Source organism: Thalassophryne amazonica, chromosome 20, assembly GCF_902500255.1.
Source record: "Thalassophryne amazonica chromosome 20, fThaAma1.1, whole genome shotgun sequence".
In the NCBI taxonomy this organism is placed as follows: domain Eukaryota; kingdom Metazoa; phylum Chordata; class Actinopteri; order Batrachoidiformes; family Batrachoididae; genus Thalassophryne; species Thalassophryne amazonica.
The window spans coordinates 16,430,708-16,446,230 of NC_047122.1; the positions used below are offsets into that span (position 1 = coordinate 16,430,708).

At 39.7% G+C, this 15,523-nt stretch overlaps 1 protein-coding gene across 28 annotated transcripts in view; it reads left to right on the plus strand.

Annotated features, from left to right (window-relative positions):
• Positions 1-15,523, plus strand: part of macf1a (microtubule actin crosslinking factor 1a) — a 431,888-nt gene that overhangs the window by 283,493 nt on the left and 132,872 nt on the right. For all 28 annotated transcript variants that reach the window (XM_034161160.1, XM_034161171.1, XM_034161172.1 and 25 more), the window contains 12 exons: positions 746-913; positions 1,287-1,478; positions 1,616-1,789; positions 2,845-2,968; positions 3,213-3,412; positions 3,550-3,867; positions 4,767-4,933; positions 6,689-6,845; positions 6,980-7,091; positions 13,031-13,093; positions 13,421-13,659; positions 14,184-14,313. In XM_034161160.1, coding sequence (XP_034017051.1) covers positions 746-913; positions 1,287-1,478; positions 1,616-1,789; positions 2,845-2,968; positions 3,213-3,412; positions 3,550-3,867; positions 4,767-4,933; positions 6,689-6,845; positions 6,980-7,091; positions 13,031-13,093; positions 13,421-13,659; positions 14,184-14,313 — 2,044 coding nt within the window. The remainder of the gene's footprint in view (positions 1-745; positions 914-1,286; positions 1,479-1,615; positions 1,790-2,844; positions 2,969-3,212; positions 3,413-3,549; positions 3,868-4,766; positions 4,934-6,688; positions 6,846-6,979; positions 7,092-13,030; positions 13,094-13,420; positions 13,660-14,183; positions 14,314-15,523) is intronic.

Here is a 15,523-nt window from a genome sequence, read left to right on the forward strand (position 1 = left end):
TGTGTGTGTGTGTATGTGTATATATGTATGTGTGTGTGTGTGTGTGTGTATGTGTATATATGTATGTGTGTGTGTGTGTGTGTGTATGTGTATATATGTATGTGTGTGTGTGTGTGTATGTGTATATATGTATGTGTGTGTGTGTGTGTGTGTATGTGTATATATGTATGTGTGTGTGTGTGTGTGTGTGTATGTGTATATATGTATGTGTGTGTGTGTGTGTGTGTGTATGTGTATATATGTATGTGTGTGTGTGTGTGTGTGTGTATGTGTATATATGTATGTGTGTGTGTGTGTGTGTGTGTATGTGTGTGTGTGTGTGTGTGTGTGTGTGTGTATGTGTGTGTGTGTGTATATGTGTGTGTGTGTGTGGTTTGCACTGGGTTACCAATTAAATGAGTGCAAATTATAAAGATGACAATAACATTTTACTAATTCATATAAATAGCAACTGTATACCTAAAGATATGTACACACAACAAATCCAGCATGAAATTAGGACTACATAAACAATTGACTAGAGGATGGGGTAAACATTTGAACTAAAATTCACATTAATAACAAATGGATTGAGGTCCTCTTCTCTTAACTGACTGGATATAAATGACTAACTGTATTTTAAAACTTACTTTGTTGCTTATGGCTAGCCTTGACTTATTTTAAGACGTCAAAAGGTCACATTCTGTTTCTTCACATTCTGCAGGTAGATTAATTTTTGTGCTGTTGTCTTCTAATTCTTTTTTAGGGCTCTTTGAGAAAGTCTGAGGCTCTGAAGGATGAGCTGATGAAGTTCCTCCAGGAACATGGAAACCTGTGTTTCTGGCTGGATCAGAGTGAGAAGGATCTCCACTCGCTGGCCGAAGGAGAAACTGATGCACAAGGCCTGAAGGGAAGACTTGATCAACACAGACAGGTACACAAAGTAAAGCGGAGCAAAATGCCAGGATTTTTTTTTCCGCCTTTCTTTCTTTGTTATAGATTGATACTTATCCAGATTGTTTACCTGTGACCTTTCATAATGGGATTATTTGGTGTGGTTGGAATTTGGTGAAAAGCCTCCAGGACACCTTCATTCTGGGATCAGTGCAGGAAATGATCATAATGTTTAAACATTATGATCATGTTTAATCCAGAGCAAAAATACATCCCTCTAAAATATTGTCTTTTTAAATCTGGTGATAAACTAAAGTGAGTTATGTTCTTAAACGTCTGGTTCTAGGTTTTCAGTCAGTGTACCTAAGTCCTTTATTTCCTCCTGAAGCTGTAACGTGTGTCCGTGTTTCCAGCTTGCAGAAGATGTGATTTGCCACAAAGCGGACCTGCGCTTTGTATCTATCTCTGGACAGAAGGTTCTGGACTCTGTCCAAGGAGCTCTGGAACATGTCAGGGGTTCAGACCCGGCTTTGGACAGCACCAAAGAGCTGGTAACTGACCAGCTGCAGGACGCTAACCACAGATACACCACCCTGCACACGAAGGTGAGGCACCCTGGAAATGCTCTGGTTGGTTTATTATCCACTAAATAATCTAACTACCACTAATAAACTAACTAATCTGTAGGATTCTAAAATAATGGGTACAAAAATAAACCTGATGTATTTGTGGATGTGTGCAGTCAGCAGAGTTGGGTAGCCGTTTGTTGGGCCTGTTGGAGAGGTACCAGCAATACCAGGATGAAGTTGTGTCCCTACATTCGTGGCTCAGCACTCAGGAACAGAACCAAAGCATAACTAAGCCCACTGTGGAGACAGACCCAGAGAACCTGCAGAACACACTGAGACAAGTGCAGGTAAAACCAGAACACTGCACCATACGTGTTGGACACCCAATTCTTCAAATGATTTCTTCATGATTCAGTGAGACATACTGTCTGAGCGGCCTGAACATTTGATCAGTTCTGTCCACAACAGATGAACCGTCCACCATGTTAATGGTTTGTTAGTTGGGGCAGCACGGTGGATTAGTGGTTAGCACTGGCGCCTCACAGCAAGAAGGTCATGGAATCATTCCCACCTTTGGCCTTTCTGTGTGGAGTTTGCATGTTCTCCCCGTGTCTGTGTGGGTTCTCGCTGGGTGCGCCAGCCTCCTCTCGCATCCAAAGATGTTAGGTTAGGTAGATTGGAAACTTTAAATTGTCCGTAGGTGTTTGTTTGTCTGTATGTGACCCTGTGACAGACTGGCGTCCTGTCCAGGGTGTACCCCGCCTCACGCCCTCCGACTGCTGGGATAGTCTCCAGCTCCCCACGACCCTTGCTTGAAGTAAGTGATGAGTGAGTGAATTTATTAGTTAGTTTGACCTATGACTAGGTCAAAGGTCATGTGACCACTATGACTTCATATTGGTGTTTAATACCACCCTGAGGTGTATCTATAACCAGTTCCTTGGAATAGCCATACTACTTATTCCCTGTATATCAGCATTGGGCTCAGAGTTTGACCTTGGCTTGTGGCCTTGACTTTTAATTAATTTATTTTTTTTGAGTCAGAGCACTTCATCCTTGGTTGACCCTCAGTCCGGCCAACACGTTTCATCCAAAGTGGATCAAAACTCTTTGAGATATTTTTTTTCAGGGGTGGAATGACATGAGGCCTGCATGCACTACTACTCCATTTGAGTGTTTATTTTTTTTTAAATAAAAGGACCGCTGGTAACATGAGAGAAGAGTGGATAACGGTTGATTAAGGCCTGGTGTCTATCATTTTGTGCTTTGAGCCAAATCAGGTGGAAAGTTGTCTTTAAAACAGTACTTATGAAAATATAAACAATGTCTACAGATTTCTTTTTTTGGGGGGGGGCAGGGAATTTAGTTCCTTTTAGAGTCTAAAAATGACATCACTGTGCAGCTGCTTCAGGACGAGCTGGCGGAGCGTTCAGTGCAGCTGGAGAAGGTGAAGCAAGGAGGCAAAGATCTGGTCAGCGCTGAAGAATCTCCTTCCCTGAAAGCAGTTGACATCCTGTGTGCTGCAGGTAGACATCTGTTCATGTTTTCATTTCAGTTTCAGTTTAATTTACTCTAAAAATTCATCTGCTTCTTACATGAGTGAGTTTGATGGAGTTAAAAATACAAATATTAAATTCAAAGAAGGGCAGAATTAATAGAAAACTGAAAAATTTGGGCGTCAGAACCTCGTCATCCAAACAATGTAGTAAAAATGTTCCTGTGTCTCTTGATGGAAAATGTTTTTATTTTTGCACTCATCATTCGTTGCAGATGGTTTAGAGAAGAGGTTCGGCTCGCTTTCTGCATCTGTGTCTGATCGGGCTGAGCAGCTGCAGACGGCTGTGGCGCAGTCTGTCAGTGTCCAGGAGGGCCTGAAGGCCCTGCTTAGCTGGCTGGATTCTCTGGTTCTCAATCCTGAACCTGTGGAGCCCAACACACAGGCTCTACAACATGCTCTCACTCAGAACCAGGTAGGAATAGAACAGAACCAGGTAGGAATAGAACCCAAGAAGTCCACATTGTCTCCAAAATCAAGTGGGAGGTGAACATGAATGAAACCTTCCAGCTGTTGTTCCATATGAATCTCAACACTTTGGTTTTACTGTAGAAACTTCGGCAGGAGCTGCTTTCTCGGCAGGGCAGCGTGGACGCTACACGCGACTCCATTTCCAGACTCCTTCAGAGCTCCGATGCCTCCACAGCGTCTGGCCTCCAGCGTGCGCTAGATGAACTGACCCAGCGCTACGCAGCTGCTCAGGCCAAGCAGTCTGCAATGGAAGCAGAGCACAAAAGGTTGTTGCCTAGGCTGGAGAGCTATGAGCGGCTGGGGGCAGACCTCCAGGTCTTCACCCAGAGCAGGCTGAAGGCTCTGAGTCCGCTGGGGCAGCCTGACCGCAGTGTGCAGGACTACAGGCAGACCGTCGAGGTCAGTTGGACTATCACATTTATATAAGTCTTTTAATCAGACTTGATCCTGTTGTAGAGATTTATAAAATTAACTGCAGTGTGATTAATGACGGATTAATATGAATAAATTTGGTCTTTTTTATGACATATCCTTTAAAAACTTATACACCAATTGGTGTTTGTTTTAATCCGGTTACAGTTTTTCACCATAAACATGTTGTAAGTCATTGTTGACATCTGTGGATATAGAAAAGTGTCATTGTGTTGGCACACTGTGTAAAATTACATCAAGACCAATAAATAAAGCCCCAACTTACACTTTTACCAGAAAAACCCAAACTGCCAGTTTTCAATCTTTCACCCATTTACAGCTGTTTCGAAACTGTTTTGTACATTTAAGTCCACAAGCATTTAAACAGTGGTGTCAGTTTTTGTGATTTTACACACCATCAAAATGGAGTTGAAATAAAACCATCAAACTGATGACATTCATGTGTTCATTGCCTGACTTGTATCAAGAAAACCAGCTATAAAAGTGATGATTTATATGAACAGTATGATTATATATTTAGTTTGTCGAGTTACATATGGCCTCTAAAAGTGGAGGGACTGTCTATAAAAATGGCTGTGATGTGGTATTTTTCTTAAAGCTGAAAGTCGACACTTGAAGCACGTCTTGGTTGTTTAATTTTAACTCCATTTGCGCTTGTAGGCAAATCCACAAAAAAAAAAAAATACTTATGGACTTCACTGTACTTTGGCTTCCTGTCTGTGTGTATCTTCTCAGTTGGGATTGAATTGTTCTCAGTTCACGTAAACCTCCTGACAGAAAGTTCAGCTTTGATGTTTAACTTCATTCATTTCCAGAGAAGTCGTAGAATCTAAACTGAGAAAAACATTGTGCCTCTTTTTATCCAGGAGGTGAGATCAGAGCTGGAGCAGGAAAGTGGACAGCTGAAGTCCTTCTGCAGCCTTGGCACTGAGCTCAGCCAATCACACGCTTTCACCAGTGGTCAAACGCTGTTGGATAACATCAGAAGCGTGTCTGATGACTTCACGCAACTGCAAACCAGCGTTAATGAAAGGTAACGGATAAAGTGCAGTCATCAGTTCAGTAACTTTGATCACACATTCAATACTAGTGGTGCAGCTTAGCTAAAATTTCATAAGCTAATGGTTTTTTCCAGATGTGAAGGCATCCTGGAGCTGACCTCTAATGACCTACAGGGATCAATGAAGAATTACACAGGGGTCAAAATTTTAAAATGTTCCAATCATATTGAAAGGTATACCATATATTTGTCTTATCATAAAGATTCTAAAATGGCATAGTTTGAACTGTATGACTGAATGTTATGGATGTAGGTGTTCAAAACTGAAAATATGGTGACAAAGGTTAATTTCAGTTTGTACAGGGGTCAAAAGTTAAAGTTGCTTACAATTTTGGTTAAAAAAAAAACTGATGCAAATTATTGGTTGAGTTAATAGGGTTTAAAAAAGGAATACTTTGCACCATCTGTCATGCTTAGTAGCATATTATGGAGTAACATATAGAATCCAATGGATGTCAACCTTGTTTGACCTTTACTTTGGAGACCAAACATTCAACACAGTCAAACCTATTCCATTTATTAGTCCTATTGGCTCAACCAATAATTTGCATCACCTTATTGCCAAAATTGGTGCAATTGACCTTTTGTCATCATTTTTTGCTGTTTTTACTCTGTAACTCCATAACATTCAGTCATAGTCCAAACTTTACCTTTTTGAGATTATGATCAGACAAATATGGTATTCCTTATGATTGGAACATTTTAAAATTTTGACCCCTGTATAATTCTTCATTGACCCCTGTATTTCATTAGAGGTCAGTTCCAGGATACCACCACATTGGAAAATAAGCAAATATGTGTGCCAAATTTCATGCTTTAGTCACAAAATGGATAATCATTTCACCTATCTGCTGCACCATACATTTTGTGTTCTTGTTTAATAGCAACATTATGTCTAATCTCAGTTTGTGATGATCTATGTCTAATATCGCTGAGGATTATTATATAGTATTTTGAGTTGTGACAGCTTTCCTGAATTTTGAGTGTTTAAATCTTGTACATGTCATATTTTAGCAGCCTCTTTAAACCAGTTCTTGTCAGTTGCACAGTTCTTGATAAGCTACACTAGGGGGCACTAGATTCAAAGCTATTGCTAAAAGTCAATTAAAAAATGGCTGTGATCCCTAAATAGTTAATGTGGTATTTTTCTCAACCTTTCTACAAAGTCATCGTTAAACTTGGTATTGTCATTCCAGCACTCATCATTCCAGGGCAGGTAAATTAATCCGGATAGGATAGGAGGGGGTGGGGTACAGAGGAGCAGCTGAAGGGTCTTACTATTGGATTATCACTTTGATGTCATTGCAAGTCCTAAAACTAGTTCTGTTTGTGTGTGACTGTGTACTTTTTGCGTGACTGGTCAGCAGGCATGGCTGCTAATGAAATTATAGCAGGCACGGTTCGTTGTCCGTTCTATAAACAGCTTGTTCGGATAAACCTGGACTCCCAAAGGGAGAAAATAGCGTCGTGATAATGATACGATTACATGCCACTTAACTACTCGGGGCTGTTTTCTCTGAGTCATCTCCGTTTTGCCAGCTGTAGCTGGAGACATTGGTCTTAGTTCCTGCGGCCTTGGAGCTTTAATATTGCCTTGATATAAATTTTAAAAGTGAGTTTCTGTTGAAAATATTAAAACGTGATTTTATTTTATTTTTTAACCTCTCTCTTTCCCTCGTCTTCTTTCTGGACACTGCTCTCTTCTTTCCATTTGTTTTTATCATGCAGGATTTCTGCCGTCCAGGTCTGCGAGCAGCAGCTGCTGCAGTTCCGTGGTCTCTCTGGCTCCCTCCTCAGGTGGCTGCAGACAGCGCAGGATCAGCTGCCTCCCAAAGAAGCCAACATTGACACTGAAGGCCTGCAGAGAAGAGTACAGCAGCTCACGGTGACAAAACTGAAATGAGTAGTTTTACAAAAAAATAAAAACACAGTGACACTTTTGAAAATAAAATGTTCTGTTTGAATCCAGTGACTCTACTGAAGTGCAACATTTGAATGAACTGTTTTTTATGCATTCAGGAGTTGTTGAATGACTGGGAGTCACAAGGATCCAGAGTACAAGAGCTGAATAGGATGGGCTCGAAGCTGGAGTCCATCATCATTGACATCACCACCCCACAGACAAAAACCGGTAACGCCAGAGCCCATCACCCCCCCACTCCCACTTTAAAAATTATCTCCACAAAAGCCATTAATAAAAATAAATCACGGTGAGATTTCACAGATAATGCAAATGGGGAAACTGCTACCAAAGGTGTGTGTGTGTGTGTGTACAGCTTCGCGCGTGTACAGCTTCGACTACGCAAAAACCAGGGAGAGTTGGCATTTGCCGTTTGGTATGCTTATGTATTTTGAGTCAAGGACAAACGCTGCAAAAAATGGGAAGTTGATAGGACTAATATTTTTTGAGAAATTAGCTATTTTAGCTAACCAATAAACAGTGGATGTTGTGCTGCAATGCACCATGGGAGTTTGGAGTTTTAAATGTTATTGTGGTTCATGTTTAACAGTGTTGTTAGTGTTATTGAGTTATTGTGATTTTGTTCAATTAGTTTAGTCACTTCAGTTAAGTTATGTTGTCATAACCATGAGTGAGTTAAGTCTCATGTTGCTGACACCATGAGTTAAATGTGTCTTGTGTGTGATCTGCACCCTGTTTGTGCCTAAAATTAGAAGCACCTGCATGCGGTAAAGACAAACAGCTGTGTCTGCATGCAACTTTGATCAGGGACAAACAGATCACAGCTGACATTTGCTGTTTGGTATGCTAATGTATTTTGGGTCTAAGATGAACATTGCCAAAACAGAATGCTGATAGCACTAATAGTTTTGGAGAAGCTACAAATATTAGCTACCATTGTTAACTAACATTTTGGACTTTCACGCCTTTCCAGTTGGTGGCAGTAAATCATCTTTATATTAAAAGCATGAGTGTAAGTGCATATAATTGTAAATACATTCAAAATTCATGGATGACACAAGAAAGTGAAAACACTTATTTCCATTGTGGTCGATTTAAAAATCAAATGACAAAATAGAAGTAATAATAATAATAATAATAGTGTGTATATAAAACAGCAACCTAAGCAATTTAAAAATACGTTAAGACAGTAAATTAACATTAAATATTACATAACTAATAAATAAAAGGGTTGAGTTCCTCTTCTAAAAATTGTTGAGGTCTAAGGTTCTAAAAATTGTTAGTCTGAGGTTCAAAAAACATTTTACATGCGCCATTCCAACTCATTGCTTAATTTACTACCACCCTTGAAAAATGTCCGTTACCTATTTTATAAACACTACCTAATCTATGGTCCGTGAATCCCCACAGGCAACACGTGTGTGTGTGTGTGTGCGCGCGCAAGCAAACACACACACACAGAGCGGGTAAAGTAAGTATTGAACACGTCACCATTTTTCTTTAGTGATTATATTTCTAAAGGCACTATTGACATGAAATTTTTCCCATGTCTGTAACATCTCAAGTAATCCACACATAAAAGCAATCAAACCATAGATGTCCATAACTTAAGTTATGTGTAATGTGAAATAACAGTGGAAAAAGTATTGAACACCTGAAGAAAGGGAGGTGCAAAAAAGCATGGAATGCTAAGACACCATCTGAAATCTGTCAGTAATTAGAAAGTAATCCTGCCCTTTGTCAGTGCAAATTAATATCAGCTGTTTCAGGCCCCACTGATGGCCAATACAAAGGTGTCACACAAGAAACATTTCATGATGGATAAGAGGTCTCTCAGGATCTTTGCAACCTTATTGTTACCAAATGGTAACAATAAGGCATTAACAATGGCATTGGTTACAGAAGGATTTCTGAACTTTTGAGTACTCCGGTGAGGACTGTTTGGGCCATAATCCAGAAGTGGGAAGAACATGATTTCACTATAAACCCACCACAACCAGGTGCTTCTCGCAATATTTCTGACAGAGGACTGAAAAGAATTATCAGGTGCATTAACAGGTACAATTGTTTCAAAGTAAACAATAAGTATTGCATCATTCACCATGGCCCGTATGCACACTCACCATGCAATACTCCACTGCTGAAATAATATATTTACTGAGAACAATGGGGATGTATTCAATAGTGGTTGACTGATAATATACCGGTTGAATGATGTTTGAATCAAGGACAGGAGAGGGATAAGAGTAGAGGGGACTGGGGAGGGGGAAGAGTGAGAGAGGAGGAGGAGGGGAGTTCATGCATTCATATGAAAACAAAATTTAAGTTTTCATGGAAGTGTTTATAAACTGTTAACTCTTTCCAAACGAACACATGACCATTTGTAAACAACACACAGACTTTAGCACTAGAGACTTGTTAAAGTAGCGGAACAACTTAACTATCTTTAACAATCATCTTTACCTCACAGCCTCACTTTGTGAAAGAGGCTTGTCAAAAACTATGATTCAGAAAGATTTCATCCAGGTGACACCATTTAAAGAGCAGGTTTATATGGAAATTAGTCCAGTCTTATTAAATGGACTGCATTTATATAGCGCTTTTCCATCTGCATCAGACGCTCAAAGCACTTACAATTATGCCTCACATTCACCCTGATGTCAGGGTGCTGCCATACAAGGCGCTCACTACACACCGGGAGCAATAGGGGATTAAAGGCCTTGCCCTGAGTGATTTTCCAGTCAGGCGGGGATTTGAACCCATGAGCTTCTGGACTCAAGCCCAACACCTTAACCACTAGACCATCACCTCCCCTGTTGTTTAAATATGACCATTATTAAAGAGGTTATATTGTTAAAAAAAAAGTAATACAACCCCTGGCAAAAATTATGGAATCACCGGCCTCGGAGGATGTTCATTCAGTTGTTTAATTTTGTAGAAAAAAAGCAGATCACAGACATGACACAAAACTAAAGTCATTTCAAATGGCAACTTTCTGGCTTTAAGAAACACTATAAGAAATCAGGAAAAAAAATTGTGGCAGTCAGTAACGGTTACTTTTTTAGACCAAGCACAGGGAAAAAATATGGAATCACTCAATTCTGAGGAATAAATTATGGAATCACCCTGTAAATTTTCATCCCCAAAACTAACACCTGCATCAAATCAGATCTGCTCGTTAGTCTGCATCTAAAAAGGAGTGATGACACCTTGGAGAGCTGTTGCACCAAGTGGACTGACATGAATCATGACTCCAACACGAGAGATGTCAATTGAAACAAAGGAGAGGATTATCAAACTCTTAAAAGTGGGTAAATCATCACGCAATGTTGCAAAAGATGTTGGTTGTTCAGTCAGCTGTGTCTAAACTCTGGACCAAATACAAACATGGGAACGTTGTTAAAGGCAAACATACTGGTAGACCAAGGAAGACATCAAAGCGTCAAAACTTAAAGCAATATGTCTCAAAAATCAAAAATGCACAACAAAACAAATGAACGAATGGGAGGAAACTGGAGTCAACGTCTGTGACCGAACTTTAAGAAACCGCCTAAAGGAAATGGGATTTACATACAGAAAAGCTAAACGAAAGCCATCATTAACACCTAAACAGAAAAAAACAAGGTTACAATGGGCTAAGGAAAAGCAATCGTGGACTGTGGATGACTGGATGAAAGTCATATTCAGTGATGAATCTCGAATCTGCATTGGGCAAGGTGATGATGCTGGAACTTTTGTTTGGTGCCGTTCCAATGAGATTTATAAAGATGACTGCCTGAAGAGAACTTGTAAATTTCCTCAGTCATTGATGATATGGGGCTGCATGTCAGGTAAAGGCACTGGGGAGATGGCTGTCATTACATCATCAATAAATGCACAAGTTTACGTTGATATTTTGGACACTTTTCTTATCCCATCAATTGAAAGGATGTTTGGGGATGATGAAATCATTTTTCAAGATGATAATGCATCTTGCCATAGAGCGAAAACATTCCTTGCAGAAAGACACATAGGGTCAATGTCATGGCCTGTAAATAGTCCGGATCTTAATCCAATTGAAAATCTTTGGTGGAAGTTGAAGAAAATGGTCCATGACAAGGCTCCAACCTGCAAAGCTGATCTGGCAACAGCAATCAGAGAAAGTTGGAGCCAGATTGATGAAGAGTACTATTTGTCACTCATTTAAGTCCATGCCTCAGAGACTGCAAGCCAGAGGTGGTGCAACAAAATACTAGTGATGTGTTGGAGCGTTCTTTTGTTTTTCATGATTCCATAATTTTTTCCTCAGAATTGAGTGATTCCATATTTTTTTTCCCTCTGCTTTGTCTGAAAAAGTAACCGTTACTGACCGCCACAGTTTTTTTTTCCTGATTTCTTAGTGTTTCTTAAAGCCAGAAAGTTGCCATTTGAAATGACTTTAGTTTTGTGTCATGTCTGTGATCTGCTTTTTTTCTACAAAATGAAACAACTGAATGAACATCCTCTGAGGCCGGTGATTCCATAATTTTTGCCAGGGGTTGTACTATCCCACTCAAAAATGTTGAAAGAAAAAAGTGGCAAGATGATAGAAAAACGCTCCCTGATACAGCTTTGCCTCACTAAATTAAAGCTACATGTCAGTTTTGAAGAAGGGAACAAATGCTGCGTCCATCAAATATTGTTTTTTAACATTTTAAATGTTATTTATGACCTACACATACCAAAATGGCATGGAAATATAAGAAATATGAAATTTCATCATATTTAAGTTAAATTGTTTCACGTTGTCTCTTAGAGTAGATTACAAAATATTACAAATCTTGAATTACTTTAATTTATTCTGCTTTACATAGGCTCATTGATGTGTGTGTGAAGGGCCCATCATATGGAACAAATGGCCCCTTACTTCAGGCACCGAGGGGCTGTTAGCACATGCCACTCTTGAAATATGAATTGCTTCTTTTTGTTTGTAACAAAGCCCCACCCACAACACTGCTTCATTTGTTAGACGTCACAATTTCAGCCTCAGTGCTAAAGGCTACTGTCCCATAGACTGGCATAAAAGAAACTAGTGGTGTGCAGACTGGAGCAGTGCCAGCTGTGTTTATTTGTTCAATTTCATAATAATGTTATTTATAGCTCTTGCACTTTTTGTGTAATGTCATATTGAAAGGTTTTATGAATTAAATGTCTCAAGAGAAAGTTTTGTGTTAATAGTGTGTTATATTAAATTTTGTCACCTTTTTGTCACTTTTTACTGTAGGCAAATATCAATCAATCAATCAATTTTTTTATATAGCGCCAAATCACAACAAACAGTTGCCCCAAGGCGCTTTATATTGTAAGGCAAGGCCATACAATAATTATGTAAAACCCCAACGGTCAAAACGACCCCCTGTGAGCAAGCACTTGGCTACAGTGGGAAGGAAAAACTCCCTTTTAACAGGAAGAAACCTCCAGCAGAACCAGGCTCAGGGAGGGGCAGTCTTCTGCTGGGACTGGTTGGGGCTGAGGGAGAGAACCAGGAAAAAGACATGCATATCTGCCTTAAATATCTCTCAGCGTCCAAACCTTGTCGATTTTCTGTATCGGCCCCTTAAAAATCTATATTGGTCGACCCCTAGTGTTCAAAACGTATTTTACCCATGTATACTGTGTATATATGACCTGAAAAGAAATACAGAAGTGAAAATAAATTATGCAAACAAGGAAGAAGTGATTTTTGATCAGAACATACCGCTCTCAAACACATTTCCGTTATAGCAGATTAACTGAACACTGTTGTTTTGATGTTTTGAAAAGCAGAAGAAAGCCTTAAAGTAGAAATTATTGCAGAACCACAAACTGTGTGCGTAAAATTTGTACAAAATTAAAATTAGTCTTCTAGCAGTTCATTGGTCCTTGTTGTAAATGGCTAACAAACTGAATGTGATCAGTAAGATTTTAAAATATCAAGTTAATTTTTTTCATGCTTTTATTTCTGTTTTTGTGTTCCAATTACTTTGAACATCCTTATTTTCCCATTGATCTGTTCACACTGGACTGTTTGAGTATTCAGAGTTTATATCCGATTGTTGACCAGGAGAATTATCGCGCTTTCATTCCATCACTGGTGCCGGCTGGTTGTTTAATTTTGTGTTAGATTGTTGTGACCCATGTCTCGTTCCCAGGTGCTCATCACATCAACGGCTCGGTTGCTTCCGGCAGTGTTAACGGCATCCACACATGTAAAGGTGAGTGCTTCTTTTGTCTGTTTCTCAGCAAACCGCCTCACCGAAAGCTTGGTTGGATCTGAAACACACATCACCAAAACGAACAAAACCTGCCTGAGACTGAACTGAACTCCAACCCCCCCCCCCGAGGGGTTTTAGATCTACATGCTCATATGTCATGAAATAAATTCTAGTTTTCTTCAAAGTTTACCTGAAATTCTGAAAGCAGCTGAGAATTTAAACACACCCACTGAATCCTCTCTTTTCTTTGTGCTGTTTTTCTGCTTTCCATCTCACCTCCATCATGCTGCTTTCTAAACACCTGTCTTCTTTTGGGGTCTCCACCAGACCTGACAGAGCTCCAGGTCGCTGTGTCTGACGTGAATAGTTTATACGAAACGCTGGGTGAGGAGCTTAAGGAGCGTGATGGCCAGCAGCAAGCGTCGCTAGAGATGAGGCAGAAGGCCCTACACGGGGCTGAGGAGCTGAGGAGGTGGCTGACAGACCGAGAGCACAGCCTGAAACAAGGTCAAACTGCCTCCCCCTCTAGACCAGAGGTGGTTCGGGCCCAGGCCCAGGAGAACAAGGTACAGGATCCATCCTGCCCCTGTCATCTTTGACACAAGCAGTTTTCTTAAAGATCACCTGCCTTCATTACAGTTTTTATGTATCAACATCACATACACAGTCAGCAGAACATTAGTATGATGTCACTTGGCATCTGTGTGACATCACATTGCTGTAGTACATAAATCTACATACAGGGAACATGTTCTCTTGTGTTTCTCTGTCGTACTGATTAGTATCTTTGTGCTCCGGTGTCTCATGTGGATGTCACCACATAAGATATTTTCAAATGACTGAGGGTAGCTTAATACAAACCATACCTCATGTGTAGACCGTGCTCTCTATTTTGAGCTGCTACTGTTCCAGCATTACCTTCCACTCCATAGTGCAGAGGCTCCACATGTTGTAATTTCAGTGTGGATCCATGGAGAAGCGTGTAACATAATCACTGAGTTCACCTACATGGTTACTGTTTGAATAAACCAGTTTGAGTCCGTACTCTGTCACATCCACCTGTTCCAAACTTCTCCTGTCCCACCTTCAGGCTCTGCTGTCGGAGCTGGCCAAGTATTCGGGGAAAGTGGAGGAACTGAAGAGCACATTGGGGAAGCTAATTGCTGATAATCCAGATTCTCTTGAAGCAGACACATGGAGACAGCAGCTTCAGGAAATAGGTGCGTGTTAGGAGTGAATAAAGAGTCTTAAACTATAAAAACTATTACTCACAGGTTGATGTTTTAGCTTTGATGTTTCTGTATCCTGTTCAGCCTCTGTTGCTTCATGTCATTTTGATGACTAAACGTTTAGTCTGTGTTTGAAGTGATATATTGACACCGCAGATTATATGTATACTGGACAAACCCTCCGTGATGTCTCCTTTAGGTTTGATGGAGGGGTTTTGAAGCTTAATCCTATTTGGTTTTACCTTCATAATTTATCTTTAAAAAACTTTTTACTTTGCCTTGTTTGGTATCATTGTTTTTAGCACAACCTCACCTACAGTAGTGTTCAGAATAATAGTAGTGCATTGTGATTAAAAGATTAATCCAGGTTTTGAGTATATTTCTTATTGTTACATGGGAAACAAGGTACTAGTAGATTCAGTAGATTCTCACAAATCCAACAAGACCAAGCATTCATGATATGCACACTCTTAAGGCTATGAAATTGGGCTATTAGTTAAAAAAAAAAGTAGAAAAGGGGGCATTCACAATAATAGTAGCATCTGCTGTTGACGCTACAAACTCAAAACTATTATGTTCAAACTGCTTTTTTAACAATCCTCTGAATCACTAAACTAGTATTTAGTTGTATAACCACAGTTCCTAAAATTTGAATAGAGAAGTTTTTTTTTAACTGTGAAATCCACAAATATGTTTAACAAACCATTTGTATAAATTAATGCAAATGCGAATGCAAATATTAAAAAAAAAAACATGATAAAATGTAGGAAAGCGACTCCAGAAGGTTAAGCTAGAGAGACCAAACCTGTTTTTGTACCAATCTATGTACCAATCTTAAACATATTTGTGGATTTCACAGTTAAAAAAAAAAACTTCTCTATTCAAATTTTAGGAACTGTGGTTATACAACTACAAACATGTTTATTTCTCATGTAAAGTTGGACATTTTAACATGGGCTTCCATGAGGATTGACTCACTTTTGGAGCCAGCCTCAAGTGGCCGTTTAAGAAATTTCCAGATTCTGCACTGTGGCATTGGCTTCATTTGTCACCACTGGAGGGTCCTGCTTGATTGGCGCTGCTTGTGAATGAGATGTAGCAGCTTTTTAAAATGTCTGACAAAAATGCAAAAGCTGAGCATCAGTGTTATAGAACATATGACTTAATAAAAAAAAATTGTGCTGCACTGCAACATTCTAAA